The sequence below is a fragment of the Acipenser ruthenus genome, chromosome 16 (genome assembly GCF_902713425.1).
Source record: "Acipenser ruthenus chromosome 16, fAciRut3.2 maternal haplotype, whole genome shotgun sequence".
Taxonomy (NCBI): Eukaryota; Metazoa; Chordata; class Actinopteri; order Acipenseriformes; family Acipenseridae; genus Acipenser; species Acipenser ruthenus.
In genome coordinates this window covers 29,726,453-29,745,428 of record NC_081204.1, presented here as the reverse complement: position 1 = coordinate 29,745,428, position 18,976 = coordinate 29,726,453, and the positions used below count along the sequence as shown (strand labels likewise).

Sequence of the window (18,976 nt, the reverse complement as noted above, 5' to 3'; positions counted from 1 at the left end):
GGACCACAAAGCTCCCCCTGCATTGTTTAAGTGGAAAGATGTGGGTATTGTCTGGTGTGGAAGGGTTGGTTGTATAGTCTTGTTCAGAGAGTACCTATGAGTACCTATGCCGTTTGTGAAGTCACAGAGATCCTTCTGCCTTCACATGATTGTAGCTGAATAGTTGCACACAAATCTCACACTGCAAGTGGATCGGTCATGTCACCTCATAGATTCCCATACACTGCAGCCCTGGGGATTGTTTAATTGTCCCTTTTCAACAACACTGTTCATGATCGTTTTGGTAGGCTGGATGAAATTGTGTTCAAGTTAATAACATTTGCAGCGATGCCACTTCATTCTAATTTTGAATGAGAGTATTCTCATGACTGTAAATGACTAGGGCCCTATGAATTATTATACATACTACAAATATCTTTGTCTGACTCTGACCTTATCCAGGTAAGGAAGATGGGCTTGTTCTTGTTATATAAAAAAGCAGTGAGCTCAATTTCATTTTCTAGAAATGCTTTCCAAGCTGCAAAATGTCTATAAATGAGTTGCAGAATTGTATAACCCTCTACTAATTCCAAATCAATTTCACAAAGCATAGCATTACCTTACCATAGGAACAGAGGCATTTTCAGCCATGGGAGATTTTGCACTTTTGCGTCTTGATGGTTTGTTCATTTCTTTAATTGATAAAGAAAATTAAATCCTAATTTTCTTTCAGTAATAAAGTTTGTTAGCAATTAAACTGGCAGCTTACCACAGACCAGCTTTAATTCAAAATGGTTCTGCTGCTCCAAAGGGCCTGACGCTTGAGTTGTATTTAATGCAGCACTGGCTATATAACTGCAGTAAAGCCTGATTGTTTCTCTTTAATTCAGTGCAATAAGCAGAATTAGTTTTCAGTAATTCCTTTAATGAAAATGTATGTTTGGTTTATTTTATTTGTAGTATATTGTAGCTCATAAAATTTGCATATTAAAAAGATCTGCCTAGAGGGCTTAATGGTTTAGGATAAATAGTGGTGTTGGAGCATACAAACCGCACTAATTAGACTTCCGTCAGTACTGCATGTACACCCACATAGGCAATGCAATAACGTGCTGGAGACCTGTACATCTTTGACTTTAGATTCTGATGTTGCTTATAAACTTTCTAACATTACATTTGTACATGGGGTGGTTGAAGGTGAGGAAAGATAATACTGACTACCAAATGTCACCTGTTCTCAATAATGTTGATATAATGCTGTATTAACTTTCATTATGATTTATTTTTAAATATTTTAAACTACAGTAGGCTCTTGCTAATCCTAAACAGATGGGATTAATTTGCAAACTGATGGTAATCTGCACCATATTAAAAATGCAAAATAAAGTATTAATCCTTTAAATAAACAATACTGCGGATGCTGTAAATGTTTTACTTGCTTATCATAGAATTATGATATTAAAGTTTTGTTTATACAGCTGGAATATTAGCAGTGAATTAATTAGCAAGGTTTATAGATTCAAATTACCAGGGTTTGGATAAACAAGATTCTACTGTATTGTGAACAATTACTTTTTTTAATATTTACAATTCCAGTAGCAGAGGTGGTCAGCTATACTATTCTGCATCTGTATATAAAGCAAACTTACAAACTTTGCTCCCAATTCACAATAATTTCAATAAGGCAGAATGGACATTCTGGTACTATCCTGCTGTCTGTGTCATCATTTTTCTTATGTATCTGTGCTGGTAGTGCTTGATTCAAATGATCCTCTCAAATGATTAGTATTCATTGTCTATTCTGCGGCTTTCAATCCTCCTTCAATTTTCTCCACATGTTCACAGTATTTTTGCCATTTGTCCTCGAACATTTCGGCTTTCCCTCTTTTGTGTAAGTGATCACAAAGTACATTTGGGTCTACTTGTAATTTATTTCGAGCAATGCACAGCCATCAAAATCATCCAAGGTAATTTGTTTTGGTTACATCTGGCTTTCTTTTTATTTGTACAAAGTATTCAATCACTGCTTCACTGCACTGTTTTTATTACCTCCTCTAAGTATTTTCCAGTCTAATACAAATGCTAGGGGCATCATAAACAGCTTTGATCAAACTACTATTTTATGACCCGGTGATGGCCCCTCCTTCATTACATTTTAAAACAACAATACACTAGCTCTCTTACTGTAGATTACTGCACTGATGACACCAAAATATCATGATACAGTTATTATCCCCTGCTAGGGATGTAGTGGAAAGTGAGGCCTGTCGGTCTGTCTTTACACACATACCTGTCTGTCACACTTACATTTTACTTCATATTCATTTGTAAAAATACACAAGTTAAGCTCTACAGTTCCATTTCTATATGCACATACAGGTGAATCAGGTCACTCGCATGATTCCGATTGCTCAAATTTCTTTTCTGATTGCCAGTTTTTAGTATTTCCCAGTTTGAATGACACTTCTTGAAGATCTATGTCCAATCTTTTTTCACCCGCCAGACCTTGGCAGCGAACAAGGCCAATGTCCTGACCCTTAGAGTCGAGCGCAGCCTGGGCAGTAGGGGTCGCTGAAGCATGATCAGGTGGACTGTGCCCAGACGATTTTCCTCTCTAACCCGCTGGAGCGCAAAGGCCAGTGAATGGTCATCACTTTTGAGATGGTTTCTCCTGAAACATTGTGTGCTTTGAGATAAAGAAGTACCAACCAAATGCTACCTAACTGTTCTCAATGTTTTTCCCATCGTGAAACAGGGAGGTGCATCTTTTATCATAGACTACGGGCCATAGTTGTTATTTTCATAATAAATCTAATAGTCATGTTCTAGGGACAGCTCACTGACACAAAAATGAGGGCACCGTATTGCCAGCATTTCCAATCATAGAATTTCCTGTTAGTAAAATAAATGTAACCTCAACCCCCCCCCCCCCCCAGCCCCCCCACCCCCAAAGAAAAAACTTACAGCTAATCTCCGGAGAATCAATTATTATTTTAATATAGGTAAAGTACAACCTCAATATTGCAGTTCCTGGCTAGTGTGGACTATTTTAGGAGCTACCCTCAGGTTTATATTAATGAGATTCAACACCACTGCTAACATTGAACTCATGCAAAGCATTTAACAGCCCCTTGATTACAATGCAGATACCTCAAAGGCATACGGCTTGAGAGAGACGAAGAAAATTGATTTGGCAGTTTAAAAGTCTGATGGTTTTATTTAGCAGGCACATAGAGAGGCGTTATGGACTTGGTACCAGTGGGGGAAGCGTCGTCAAAGATGTCTCCAGCAGTTCTGGAGGCACTGAACAATAGCCGTATATTAGAGACATGCCACATGTAACTGCAGGAAGTCAATTTGATGGCTGCAGCTTGCTGAATTTATGCTCATTAGCACTTTTTATTGTAGAACACAACATATGGTGAACTGCTTATTTTTCTGTGTGTAACAGAGTACAGATTACAGTCAACAATAAATTGGCATACCTTTTGAAAAGTGTGGTTTGAGTTTAAACACTGAAAAACAACAGCTGCATTCATAGCCCGTAAAAGATACTTGATGGTAAGTTGGAATACTTGCACTGTATTATCCTGTAGCTGGCATATGTTTCGTTAGCAGTTTGCATCGTATCTGTCAACATTTTTGAAGTTTTATTGTTTTAAAGTAATGAAGAAACCGCCACAAGCTTACTTTTGAGTTAGCAGAGTATTTTTACTTTGAGGTGTTCAATACTCACTGATAGACATTTGAAGAGAGTTTAAAGGGAAACTGAAAATACATCCAGATATTTGAAACATCACAGTGAAATGCAGTATAATAAATAGAGATTGAAAACAATAGAGGTGACATTATTGTTTTTGTTTTTTTTAAACTAAATTTATTACCAATTTGTTGACCAGAATATCATTTTGAAAGGGAGGTTATTCGTGTGAAACCTGTTTCTAAATCCTTGTCTTTTGAGGTTCTTTGAACTTTTTTCCATTATATTTTGGGCTGTTACCTCCTCAATCCTGACCAGAGGGGTCAGACTGAGATTTCTGAATACCAACGCATATCGATCAATCTACTCTACCGATCAGAAATCCCGGACTAGCAGCTGACGATGCATTGAGATAATAGATGTTAAAGTCCTGGAAGAAATTCTGAACAGAAACTGACATACAGTAGATGGATAGATTCGATGAGTTATGTAGATAGTTCAATGGAGTGTGATTTTAACTGTTTCTTTAAAGACTATTTTTAATGAAGTCTTTTCAGCACAAAGCATCTTTAAGGGAAAAAAGTACCCTATGAATAATTAAATAGTTCTAATTATACTGGAACATAAATCAAAATGGTCTGGTGTTTTCCATGGAGTTATCTGTCCTACTGGATTCTACTTGAGTAGGACTTCTTTTTGAGTATCTCTCTTTACAATGTATTCTTGTACTTTTAAACTTCAATAAAATGTGAGTAAAAGTGTTGTAAATGCTTTCTAGAAATTGTGCAGGATGATAATCGTGCATAACTCTTACGTTTACTTAACAACCCTGATCTGTAACGTTACTGGAGGTCAACTGCTAATAGAAATGCTGCACCTTTAATAGTATCTTCCTGTAGCTTTTCAAAATGTTCAGGTATGCTGCTTTGGTTCCTGTTTTCACTGACTGACCAAATGGCTGCCTCATTTTCCCTCTGCGATACAAGGTTGTCTTTCCATGTTCCATGTATTTTTGTGTCAATGCATATGTCGGTGTGTATGCTCCATCTATATACACACACACACACGTGTCCACATTCTGTGTCTGTGTTTTTTATTATCAGCTGGGGCTCATTTGTTTTGTTTACCCTTCCCTTCTACAGAACATACACATAAAAACTTTGGCTGATGATGTGGTAAGGTGTTCCCAGTTTTGTTTCTTTGCGTGTTTATTTTCTTTTCATTTGCATGATTTCTGTTTAGTTCTTAGAGTAACTAGCTTTACATGCCATTGAAATTTTATCTCATGTTTTATGGTGTTTGCAATCATTTTGAGTGGTTCTAGGTTCTTTTGCTCCAATATTGAGATATATATATATATATTTTTTTTACAAATTGGCCTGTATTTTGGCTTTGAGCTAGAGATCAAAAGTGCCAGCACAGAACAGCCGGCATCATTCTATTCCATCATGTGACAATGTGACTCAGCCCCAGCTACTCTATATACATGTAGAGCGGTCTGTCAGAGTCGAAAGATCACATGGTTTTAATGGAATGAGGAAGGCTGTTTAGTCTTAGCAGTTAGGATCCGTTGCAATCAAGCTCAAAGCCAGGTAAAGGCAGATTTCGAGAACAGTTCTAAAAACTCAATATTGATACCAGAACACCTGAGAAAATAGCAAGGTGGGGGGTGGGGGGTGGGGGTGGGGGGGGGGGGTAGAAAAAACTAAAAATGACATTCGAAGCTACCTACTCTTTTAATATTTGTGGACCATTTGTTTTTTCTTCTCATTTAAACAGTTTTGTTTCCCTGCTCTTACTTGGTGTGTTCTTATGTCCACAAATATTTCAATCTTCTCAATGTGTAAACCATAACCCATTTTAATAGAATGCACATTTCTCCAAAAAGCATGCTCCCGTCTCCTCAGTCACCGCTAACAGATTCGTTGCATGGTTTTTGGAACTTTCTGAGATTCGCTAGCAAGTGTGTGAAATGAGGCGACTTTGTTACTATTCAGCATTATCTTCTTTCCAGTCTATGGTCATGTAGCTGTAATGCTGCTATGCAGAGTAATGTATGGTAACATCATTTTCTACATGCCAATGAGAGCTTTATATTCATCAGTACTTTTTTATCACCGATTTTGCTTTATATTAATGCAGCTTTTTATGACTAGCCAACTAGTTGATTACCAGAGACATGATTTGGTTGCTGGTTTGTGGATTCATTATATATTCTAAATGAATTCCAGTAACTGAAGTCATGGAAAGTTACTAGGATGGTTGATATCCACCAACTACCAAAACCAGCATGTCAACGGCACTCAAAGGGCTCCAGTTTCCTAACTCCTAACCATTTCATTTCTGCTACAACAAGTAGTGTTTCAGATGAAAAGCACAGTGATTAACACATTGCCAGAGCTGGAGTTGTGAGGTTCCAGGCATGAAAGACATTTTGTAAAAACAGTTCCTTTCAAGTTCCTTCTAAACCATGACAGCATTAAGACTCACATGATATATATCATACTGTATGTCTTTGGACCCTAAACTCACATTAGCCCTTTAAAAACATTTATTATACGAAAGCCAAAAAAAGGAATACTCGCATGTTTCCTTCACATTGAGAATTGCAGAAATTATTGACCAGTTTGTCAAAGGGTGAGTGCTACCGACCTGGACATTAGTCCATCTGAGGCAAGTCCGACAAGCATGTTATCATTCTGAATTTGTTACAAATGACTTTTGGTTAATTGACGGTTATGTCATATTTACAGTAAGCTGTACATGTACTATACTTATATGTATATAAGAGCCCTACACTAATTCACAGGTATTTTTTGATTTTTATTTTGTACAAGTCAGTAAAACAATGGAGACTATTAACTGTTAACTGGCATGCACGCATTATATATATATATTTTCATGATATATTTTTTTAGTTTAAAAAGTATTAAAAAAAAATACTGCACACTGATAGACAGGCAGCCACACAGATACATGGTATATATTCCTAAAACGCAGTGATTATCTGTAGTTCTCTTTTCTGCTCATTTCCAGCGGGACAGAATCACCAGTTTAAGGAAATCGGTTCCCAAGCGTGAGAAGCTTCTCATTCAGCACCCGACAGACCCGCTGACCATTGCCAACGAGCTGCCCGCCCCGCAGCCCCTCTTCGACGAGCGATCCATGAACCTGTCCGAGAAGGAGATCTTCGACCTCTTTGAGAAGATGATGGTAAGCACCACTCCCTTCTCCATTCTAGACGCCTGTGACACCTGCTCGCGCCCTTCGGGGTGACTTTGTTAATGAAATCTCTGCAGTACATCTCCATTAACAGATTGTAGGAAAGAGAACCAAGGTTTTTATAGCCATTTTCTTACCTCTCATGAGCATTAGCGTCAGCGTTCTTCTTTCTGGTATCTTGTGTGGTGCTGTCGATTTGCAGCTAGACAACTGCATTGAATCTGAGCTGCAGAACAGGAATGGGTTTCGTACCAGGATAGCAGGTTAACTTCTGCTCCTAAAACCGCTCTATACTGTGGGCTAAAAACTCTTCAGAAGCAGAAAAGGGTGACCAGTGATACTGCTGTTGTAACAAGGAAGCTAAAACATTGATTTTAAAACTTTGGTTAGCACTCCTTTCAATTGTGCTAATTTCTAATTGGACTGAAGCAATAAAAGCTACACTAAAGTTGTGGAACTCTTACTAGTGCTAATGAATATGATAAGAGCTCCACCTGAAAGGCATCTTGAATCCATTTCGTTACAGAGCTAGCTCTGGTTAGTGCACACTATAAGGGTACGCAACGTAATATTGAATTTTGAATTTAAGGAGCTGTTGTATAATTCAGAACATCTCAACAGGAACATTACTGCCTTGCTTACAAAGAGTCAAAAGCTTCATATATTTTATGAGCCTGGAGTATGCCTAACAAAAAAGGAGGCTTGTTTTTTTTATTGTCATCCTATTCCCTTGCACCCCTCACCACCCAGGAGTCCCCCGCCTGTCAATGTCTTATCCAGGATTTAAAGCTTACATCTGTTTGCTTCCTGTCTTATCACTTCAGCCACAGTGTTTGGAGATTTTAGGTTCTTTCTATGAAGTTTCCGCCCGTGGAACCCTTGGGGCAATCCTGAAATAAAGCCTGAGTTTTGTTCGGACTGGACACCCCGGTGCACAGGATAGTACAAGGTCTCCCTTTGAAAGAAATGGAGATCTTTACTGTTTGCAAGCTATAGAAGCAGTGAAGAGGGGAGGCTGGCTGGCTGGCTTGCTCTCACATCAGTTCCACAAGGCTGGATAAACAGTTTTTACACGTCAGAGGGCAGTTCTGTGTTCTGCCACCTCATTAAACAAGAGCTAGTGCCAGTCATTGTAATTACGCATGTAAGATTAGGGTATTAGTTGCTGTGCTGATGCATACATTTGGCACAATCTCAGGATGATAGAACAATTCAGATGATTTTGGGTGTTTGCCTGGTCGAACCCCCCCCAACCCCCCCCCCCCCCCCCCGTGCATGTCATCTCTGCATTCTTAATCATGGAAAGACAGACAAGCATTTTGTGGCAGTAAATGTGCTTGTTACATTGACAGAATTGTGTTAGAGCTGCTGCTGTTGTATCCTGTATAACCACCTTCCTGGCCCACTCCTTGCAAAATACAATTATCACCGCAGATGCTATTTGCACATTCGCAATTTGCTTTGCAGATGGAGTATATGTGGTTTATAAACATATTCTTCCAATAATGTTTGAACAGATTATCGCTTGAGCTGTTAAACAGATGAATGATGCCCCCTTGTGGAGTATTTTAAGGATTGGTCTTGCATTTGGGGGTAGGTGTACTAAGATGGGCCAGTCGCAGTGCAAACATACTGCAATTTAGCATTTTCGTTGTGACACATAACAAGGTGAAAATGTTGTCGTATATACTAAGAGAAAATATGTTAATGAAGACAGCCGCAATATGCTAATTTTAAATATTTATTGCGTCGTCTTAGTGAGGTCTGTAGCATTATACATTACGAGAGTCATGTGACATTGTTCAAATAATTAGCGGCAGTTGAGTTGTGGTTTGCTGCAGCAGAGGGTACCCGAAGGATAATATCTATACATTGCAACACAAAATAAAACATGCTGCTGCATTGCACACATTGGTGTAATGCAAATAAAAGATTATTTTAAATTGAAACTAAATGATTTTAGCAGATTTATTATTATTATTATTATTATTATTATTATTATTATTATTATTATTATTATTATTATTATTATTAACTTGGCAGCCTAGACAGTTAACACAAAATAGATCATGGTGCCGCATTGACAAGTTATGATACTTACAGGAGGACAGTCAATTCTCGTTAATATGAATTTCAGGGGACTATATATATATATATATATATATATATATATATATATATATATATATATATATATATATATATATATATATATATATATATATTGCTTTTTCCTTGTATTAATGGTTTAAAACTGAAAAGCTCACAGTTTATCTCTCTGAAGCAGGTATTAAATGCCCCCGAGTATTTTGGCTGTCGTCTTTATTGTTGGATCATGTAAAGGGTAGGAGTCTGTTTAACATTGCAGGGATCACACAATATGTCCTTGCCTCAGTGCATTGACTCTGTGATTCACTGCATTGCTCAATTATGATATTTGTGTTCAAAACAGCGTGACATTAAACTTGCGCTTCAATTTGTTGTGTGATAGATGACTGGTAAGGCATGTTCGTGGTCCTGAAATATGTTATAACAAAACAGAGGAATGAATAGACCAAGCGATTGCCAGGGCTCTCTATTTATTATTGGTATTGAAGGATACATAATTATACCTATCCTGGTCTTATACACAATATAAAGCTATTAGCTGACAGTGGAATGAGAAAAATGAGTTGACAAGAATAAGAATTGGCCTTAGCTCCACAAAGCCTGAAAATAAATATTCCATATAAACCTTAATGTGAGTCATTATGTGCGGCACCATAGTGGGTCAAAAACGATTGTATCTCAACTTGTTTATCACCCGGGGTTTCTAAGGTTTATGTGGGCATGCTTCATTTGGCTGGATGTGTCTGCAGCCCAGATTTATATTTTTCCCTACAGTTTACCAAGTTTAAACAAGACGTAATAGGGGCCCCTCATTATTAATGTAGGTGAAGAACTGTTCACATACAAGTGTTGAGGAGCTGCAGTTTCTTCCTCACATCATCGTAGTGCTGCGTAGACCATTTTCTTTTATTTCATATTTCTATAGCTGATCCTCTTTCTGTTATTGGTAGACGTCATATCTTTCTGTGACTGATCTTTTTTGTACATTTCGTGAAAGGTTTTGGTCAGATACGGTGTGCTTCTGTCACTTTTTAGTTTTTGTAGCCTGTTGTTAAAGTAAGTTGTATCGCGTTCTACAGAAAAAAAACTGCTCTTTGCGTCTTTTTCCTTAGCACTGATCTTAACGCATGCACCCTAGAGCTGCAGAATTAACTTATTACCAGAGCCAGTTTTTTTAAAAAATTTTTACCACAGTTGAATTCAATGAAGTAAGCAGATTAATAAAGGCATTAATTAAAATGACATGGGTCTACAAACCAGTTAATTGTAGAATGCAAATGTTTGCAAAAAAAGTTCACGGAAAGTCATTATTTTAGAGCCAAAGAAGGGGTTTAATTTTTAAATGTGACAAAAAGAAATTGCAATTATACATCATCTTGTGAAATGTCATCACACTTTCCATAAAAGTGCATAAAATAATGCATAATGCGCATCGTAATATCTCAAGTCTTTTAAAAGATTAATTATAGGCTTTTAGATTTGTTACAGATGCAGACATATTATGACCCAGCTACACATTTCATTTTTAGAACTGTGTGGCAGATGGGGTGGTGATGATAATTACTTTCTGATTCAACAAATTGCAAACCTGCAGAGCAATACAATGCCTGATAGATTTCATCATGCCTTCTTCTGTTCATCTATGTCAGTTAGGATGTGTATTATAGACAGGCAGACCGCAACCACAAATGCTTCCCAAGTGCAAAAGAAAGAACAGCTACGAGCAATTTGTGTTCATAATACATTTTATATTGGTACTACGGACTGGAATAAAACCATTTACTTAGTTGAACCAAATCTCTAAATTTAAAAAGGACTCGCACAAATAGGTTAAATTCTCAAAACTATTTATTGCAAATCGTAGCAATTTTTTTTTTCTGAAAGAAAACGCCATTACAATTTCAAATGAATATAACAGAATTTACTTACTCTACAATAATAATAATAAAAAAATCTGTGTTTTTTTTTTTTTTTTCTGGTTCAGTGACTATTGTATGCATTTCTCCTTTTGGAAAAAATTGCACTTTGAGACTTTAACCCAAAGTGTTTTATATCACGCTGGTTACAAAGAAGTTTACAAGAATAAGAAAAAAATATATATACCAGGTAAATCAAACTGTAAAGGGGTAGGAGAAGGGAATGGTTATAATCTAAACATCTCAATATATTCTTGATAATAAAACGCAAGCACCCACCTACACACATGATGTATATAACCTTGTTTGCAAATCTGTATGTAGGTTTAAAAGCATGATTTTTAGGTTTAAAAAACCTGTGCTTTTATACAAGAATGCAACATGTGTTGCTTTTTCTACTGTGTGTGTTCATCCTTTGATGACTGTCTGTCAACAGGAAGACATGAATCTCAATGAGGATCGCAAGATTCCACTACGTGAGAAAGACTTGAGCATCAAACGGGAGATGGTTGTCCAATACATCTCTGCAACTGCCAAATCTGTAAGTAACGGGGAGAAGAAGAAAATACATGACATTTTCAAGACAGTACGGAATAATAAGCTTAACCTGATCTGCTCTCTGCCTCTGCTAAGCCCACATCTTTCATTGCTGCCTCATTTCACCCATCCTCTGTGCTCATCAAGCTGCTTTTTGTTATAGTACACTAACTGTGGATGAGCTAACTGTTCATTTGAATTTAGTACACTTCACCCAACTGCTCGGTAATCTGAAACATGACACTTTCATTAGTATACACCAATAAGCCAAAATATTTTGAAGCTGAGTTTTTTTTATGTGATGTTTATCGTATAGGTTCATAGAGACTTTAGAGTTAGATAAGCACTAGTTGATTCTTTAGTATTTTCCATGTGGTCATTTTGTTGTGTGTTTTTTTTTTTTTTCATGTTTACAATCAAGATATCTGTCATTCCCCACTCCCGCACAAGGAACTAGCACAATCAAATGGGGATATAAGGAATTGAATGGGATGCATTGTGCATTGAACAACAAGGAAATGAATGGCAGTGTTGATTTCACACCCTGCATAGTCCAATTGTAGTTTAGACCAGAGCTGAATGTCAAACAATTTGACCATTGGCACATTGTAACAGTGTAGGAGTAGTGTGGGAGCCTGCTTCCTATTTCATTTGCTTTCAGTATTTGAGGGCAGAAACATGTTTTAGGTGATAAGTGAAATTTGCCACGAGCAGAACAGTCATAAGCCATGCTTTCACTTCAAAATTTTGATTAATATTCTCCGCACCCCACTCTGGCACATCACATAACGTTCCTATCCTAGTGCCTTTGGAATAAACATATAGGCGTGTGTGTGTGTGTGTGTGTGTGTGTAAACATAAAAATCCCCTGATTAAAGTAATCTTGCTACTACATGCCTGTCTCTGTCTTTCTCGCTTGTGTTTTTTTATATGAACACAAACTTGTGACTTAAGTCCATGGTGTATTCCATGCTTTGCTGGTATTTTATTATTCTTTTTTTTTCATCACACTACATTTTTTTTCAACAGATAAAAAGAGAGAAGGTTATTGAGTTAATTTCAGCATGCCTCACATGCAGAGCGTAGAAACTATGTATTTTATATTATTCTCGATAGATCCACCGAGATGCAGAAACTCATTTCTAAAAATATCACATTTACACTGGGAAGAGGGCTTCAGATGTGTTTTTCTATTGAATTTGATAAAGGGAGTTCAGCAATGGATTTAGTTTAGTTAACACCCCTGCACTTCTTCAAGGAGTGCAGATATTGGAATTTTAATTAAAACAGAAAGACACAATGCTTCAAGTACAGCATAGAAAACAAGACGAGAGGACACAGTTGGAAATTGACTTAGAATAGAGGCTAGGAGACACTTATTTTACACAGGTTGAGGTGATGGTATTGAATGAGTTACCATGTTGATGCTGAATCAGTATCCTGGGGCATTGGTTGAGCTCTGGCCGTAGGGCACCCTGAAGCACATGCTTTCCATTGGATTGCACCCATCCACCACTTACTCCATGTTAGCTTGAAAGAGGTAGTTTGAGGAAATTGCTTCAGTTCAGGCTGTATTTAGTTCCTAATACAATAATCATCCCAGACCCCCCCTCTAGGAATTACAAGCTGCCTTACACGTCTGAATTGCCAGAAGCAGTCTTTATTCCCAGCTTTATAGAAATGTCACAAGTGTTTGTTTTTTTTTTGTTTTTTTTTGCTGGCAGTTCAAATTTATCGGGAAAAGGGAAAAGTTCAGCTGAGATCAAAAGCTGTGAATGTCTTCATCTTTCGGTCATGGGTATTCCAAGTTTGGGTTCAAGTTTTATACTGCATAGAATAGAAACATGCACAGATCTGCTTTGTAACCCTGCATATGTGCAACTGGCTGTTTCAGTATGTGTACATTATACAACACAACACACAGGTCTTTTTCAAGAGTGTGCTAATTTAATCAGTCATCAACTCCCTTTTGAAATAGAAACATGTATAGCATTTGATACATGGGATTTCAAAGGGTATTGCAGCAGAAGACACATTTGTTGTCCTACATTAAGTAAGTATGGATATAGATATTCTAGGAGTCTAAGGCCTTATGATGTTCTAATCGGTCTGCCGAGCTTTCTTTATATCAAGGACTTGAGATTGTAAGTCGCCCTGGATAAGGGCGTCTGCTAAGAAATAAATAATAATAATTATATATAGTTTATCTTAGAAAAAACCCAGGAAGTTCAGACTATTACCTATTGTACTCATTTCTCTGTGGGAGGTTATTGAATGTGATGTTGTTCATAAAGAAGAAATATGTTGCAATTATCAAGTGAATTTATGTTCGGACTACATGTTTGACAGTTTATATAAATGTGTAATTTCAATGTTTTGTTTGAGCTGAAAATGCATGCCTTGAACTATTGTTTGCTGCTTTTTATCCTCCTTCATAGCATATTCTTATTAACCTTGCATTACACATGATACAGAAATGTTTAAACTAAAATGCTTATGTGTTTGTTTTTTTTGTGTGTTTAAAAAGAAAATACAATGTCTGCTTAGCAAATAACGTGAGAATGGCTCCGACAACAGAAGCTGTAAAGAAATAAATGAAATGACAAACACTAAATTTAGGCTCTTTGTTTATATGTGTTGCAAACTATGCTTCGGTGATCTCCACTTCTAGAACTGTGAATGCTCAGTATAGGTTTTTTTTTAAATTATTACATATGAAGTTTATTCATGATGAATAATCTTGACCCTATACTAAAGCATGACCTTGAACGAATGATCAGACGGTGGCCTTGTTCTCCCAAACATCAATCCTCTATTATAAAATGTTAATTTCCCTTGAAGTTAGTGCTGGATGGACCCAATGCAGTGGCAAAGAACTCTGCCACACCAACCAGCAGGATAAACTAGAATGGAAGAAAACATTGCAACATGCAATTAGTTGCTTTAATAGGTAGGAATGTTGGGTCTCTTTAATCCAAAACCTGATCTTTTTAAAGAAAAATACAAGCATCAAGTCCACGGTTCTGTACCAAGACCTCTTTTAACCAGTGAAACCAATGTCAATATATTGTAACAGTGGCTGTCATTGGTACAATATGCTAGGGAAGCATTGACAACATTGTATCTGTTGGACAGTGCTCAACATCAAACATGCAATAAATCATTAAAGAAGAGTTCTTTCCATTAAAAACCCTTACATTGCTGACAGCAGCTGTAAAACTGTCGACAGCTATGCTGACTCAATGTTATTTCCAGTGAACAAAGAGGCAGAGCATCACATTGTATTGACTCGAGAGGTATGTTTTTAATCTGACACATGATATAAACTGTACTTGAAAGATGTTGGTTACTTCCTGACATATACTTGTTTCCTTCTTGAGCTCCATCCGGAACCTATACCTCTCAGTAAAACATTCTGGACAAACACTGAGAAGAAACTAGGGCAAGCAGACACACACGTCCGCTAAATCGTGAGCCAGAATGCTAGTCTAGTTTCTTATGGGGTCCAGCAGCAATCCACTAAATTTCAGCTGGCAAAACCTCTATTCTGTCCTATACAGTGACTGGCAGACTCCATACCTGTGACCCAGGAGGCTATAAAATGGATAGTCTTTGCCCAGTTTATATGTCAGTCTCTAACCCAAAAGTGTATAACCTAATCACAGCCCCAATGTGTTGGTTCTTTTCAATAAATAAATAAATAAATAAATACCACAGGTAACATCTGTTCTGTTCTGGAACCTCTGAGCTGTGTATGCCTGCCCGGATTCTCACCTTTAGTAGGAATTTAATATTCAGTTATTTCTTCAGCCTTCAAAAATAATTGGCCAAGCTAAAGCATAGAGGAGTGGATTCTAAAACTATTGATGCAGACATTGTTTGTTTTCTTATTAGAATGCTTTTACTTTTATTTACATTACAAACCAGAAGACATATTGAGTAACCAAAACAATTGTACTAATATACTAGAAGTGTGTGAAGCCTGGGTCTACTAATAATTGTGCTGTGTTTGTTTTTTTTGCACTTTTAACTCCTCTGCGTTGACACCCTGCATGCAGATAACGGGAAGCAAACTTGTGGTAAGTAGTGATTTCTAATTCTCTCACCAGCTTATATTAAAATATTAAGATTCACTGAGTCTCCTTCATGCTACATGGTACATCATTAACTGGACTGTAAAACTGAGGTCATTTTTACAGTATTAATACATTTAACAAGCTGTATAAATGCAGACAAAACTGGAAACGTTTTGCAAAAGATTGATCTTACTACAAAATGAGAGCAAGGAACCTTTGTTAATTCAACTTTTATAATACATTGCAAAATGCATATTAGCATCAAATTCTCATAAATGTGCAAAGAGAGCAATCGTTTTTATATGAATAATCATATTACGTCTAAATGTTTATTCTTTCCTCAGTCGATGGCACAAAGAAAATGCATCACTTAATTACATTTCACACGCTGTACTCATTTTGTAAGAAATTACTTGTATTGAATAGATTTGTTTTTTCTTGAAATAAGGCTTGTTTAATTTAGTTTGCAGTTTTAATCTTTTATGTAACATATCTGAATACTCTTCACAAAGACCTATGTCTCTGTTCCACTGCAGTAAAGCATTTAAAATGCTATCTTGGAGAGACTTTCATTGTTTTCTCAATAAGGCTTAAAACTGGCTTAATCTTTCGAGGTTTTTTTTTTTGTGCCTGTGATTAATACTATTCCTCTATTTCACCATTTTGCAATTTTCATTTTTCAATGCCTGTTTCATTGCTTGATTTTTTTATTTATTTTTTGCATGGACAAAGATTGAAAAAGCCTTTAGTAGAGGAAAGTTGTTGTCTTTATAATAGCCCAATTTGCGCTTGTATTGTGGTCTATAAACGGTAACTTGCTGCTTGTTTTGGTATGGCCTGACCCATGTTTTGTTCAGAAATACTACAGAAACTTAAATAACAAACACTTTGGCTAGTAGTCTTTTTTCAGAGTTAAGCCGTTGTCCAGTGTAATTGTGGTCCCTATTCTGTATTGTGTGATCCAGTTTGGACAATGTATTTGATTTAACAGCAGCGGTGTACCATTTCTTAACTATCCACTAATAATTTCAAAGGGGGTGAGTTTCTGTATGGTCTGGAAGGATACATGTCCACGTTCAGCAGGTTAATTAAGTTTGCGCTGCTGTTTATTAAATTAAGTACATTAACCTCATTAAAAAGTGAAGTAGTGATGAATAAATTACATAATAAGAAGGATTGTTACAGTACAGTATGTACCTTTTTATTGCTGTTTGTTACATTTTACTAAATGGCTACACACATTGGATTTAGTATTGTTTAATGGAAATACATTTTACGCCCTAAAAGTAGTAGGTTTCACTAATAAGAGCAGAACCCAGAAATCAGAAGTCTACCATGGAAAATGGCAGGATTGGCAGAGCAATGTTACAATTTGGATTAAGCGCTACAGTATTTAACATAGTTACCATTATTCTAAGAATATAATACACCTGGTGTATGCTACTCTAGCATAAACACCATCGTATAATGGAAAATAGTATGTTCTGTTTGAACAGGTAGATGGCATATACTGTAAATCTCATTTCACCTTCTGTAAATGGAACTGGAGAACAATCTGTCCTAAATGTAATGTACACTCCGTTAAAAGGAAAAGGAAAAATATGTAAATAAATAAACATGCTGAGAAATTGTTAAAAAAAACAAAAAAACAGATGCAGTAACTAAAAGGTAAGGGCACAGCATCAGCACCATTTGAATTGTCTTTTCCCATTTACTTGCTCCAAGCTGGAAAGGCATTTCAGGCAGTTCAAGACAGCATCTGTAGCATTTACTTCTGTTCGTCAAGCATGAAATCTGTTTGGCATCTTATCCAGGTCGCGAGGACGTGCTCGTATGAAGTTGCTGTAACTGTATCTGGCTGCTGTCGCTGTGCGCTGAATGACTGGGGGTGTGATAGGTTTCTAATGTAACTTGTTAATAAGTGAAGCCAGCATATGTGGCTCTTGGTAAGTTCTCAGAAAGCACCCCTGGCAAACTGCTTCCATTTTGTGTGTGTGTGTGACCATAGGCAGAGCAGTAAGTATTTACGAGTAAAGCACAATATAGACATTTAATGTTTGCTCCACTTTGTGCAACTCCTTTGTTATTGACAGAGTCTATAATGTGAGCTGCACCGCTGGCAGGTACTGTATTAAATGCTGGTGCCATGTTGATACCAGTCTATTTCAGCTCAAAGATGATGCGTTCGTTACCTGAAGAGACGCAATGTAACTTGACATAACCTGCCAGGGCTCTGCATGCAAAGATCGACAAGCCCTGGCAGCCTCGATTTATACGGGCCGTTGCTATGGAAACAGTCACAATCCCTGACTACTGGACGTACAATTTCATCCAAGTGTGTCTTTAGACTTGCGGGGATTGGATCCTTGCTGTTAGTAACCAGACAGGAGGTTTGTCAGATTTGAGAAAAAGGTTTTTTGTCTGGGAAGGTCATGGATAAAGTCTGTTTTTGATTCCTGGAGGCAGATTTGACCTTTTCACTTTTCCACTTATTGGGGTAGTTGTCAGTTGGCCCAGGTACTGCATTTAAAAAAAAGGCACAGGAGAACTGGTGTGGTCAGGGGCCACTGAGACATGTTTGGGCACTATTTTTTTTTTTTAAAGAGTTTTAAAAAATAATGTCAGTAATGGCACACGTATTGTAAAAACTATATAATATATATTTGATGAACCCTTTGAGACTCCTTATCAACTAAAACACACGGATTCATTACATTTACTGTTTTGAGAAGTCCCCAGTTATCACAGTTTAATTTCACAGCACTGAAAGAATTAACCTTTTGAAGCATATTTTATTCAATTTGCAGTCTGCCCTAATACACGGAAGGGTGCCGAATGCCAGCTGTTTTGAATAGTAATGTGTAACTAAATCAAGGCCACAATATGTTCAAGCAGATCAGAAGATTGTTTTCATTGCAGCTTGCCAAAAGGGTTCTTGTATGCAACACCCCACATCCTGAGAAATATGTTGATAGGAAATGGGTTTTAGCAGTGCAGCATTTATTAATTCATCTTATTGTATTGAAAGGTTGGATCTGGTTATCCAAATTGTCAGTTTCCTCATTCTCAAATGTATTTTAAGAAGAGCGCGTTTGAAAGTCCGCTCAATTCCTTGTGTAGCTCAAGGGTTAAAAACACAATAATATATTGAACTGTGTGTACTGAAATAACCCATTCTCTGGTCAGTAAGCCCTCTTTTGTGTTGCTTATTCTGTCTGCCCCTCAACAGCAGTTGACAACTTCAATTCACATTTAAGTTTGTACTCATGGTTGCAATATAGCATTGGAAAGGGCTAATTCCCTAATCTGCCTGTGACAGTCAAGAATATTATTTCAAACCCTGAAGTAAAATATTCAGTGATTTGTGGTTGTGTTGCATAATCAGTTGCATTAAAAATGATATGCTTTTGACAGATACTGACAATTAAATCTAATTC

General features: G+C 37.0%; 1 protein-coding gene across 7 annotated transcripts in view; it reads left to right on the top strand.

The window, feature by feature from the left end:
• LOC117411924 (protein diaphanous homolog 2-like) overlaps positions 1-18,976 on the top strand; it is a 403,755-nt gene that overhangs the window by 17,737 nt on the left and 367,042 nt on the right. For 4 of the 7 annotated variants that reach the window (XM_058989329.1, XM_058989333.1, XM_058989332.1 and 1 more), the window contains 4 exons: positions 4,822-4,854; positions 6,716-6,892; positions 11,363-11,467; positions 15,522-15,542. In XM_058989329.1, the coding sequence (XP_058845312.1) occupies positions 4,822-4,854; positions 6,716-6,892; positions 11,363-11,467; positions 15,522-15,542 (336 nt within the window). The remainder of the gene's footprint in view (positions 1-4,821; positions 4,855-6,715; positions 6,893-11,362; positions 11,468-15,521; positions 15,543-18,976) is intronic. The other 3 variants (XM_058989330.1, XM_058989334.1, XM_058989331.1) reach the window with 2 other exon arrangements.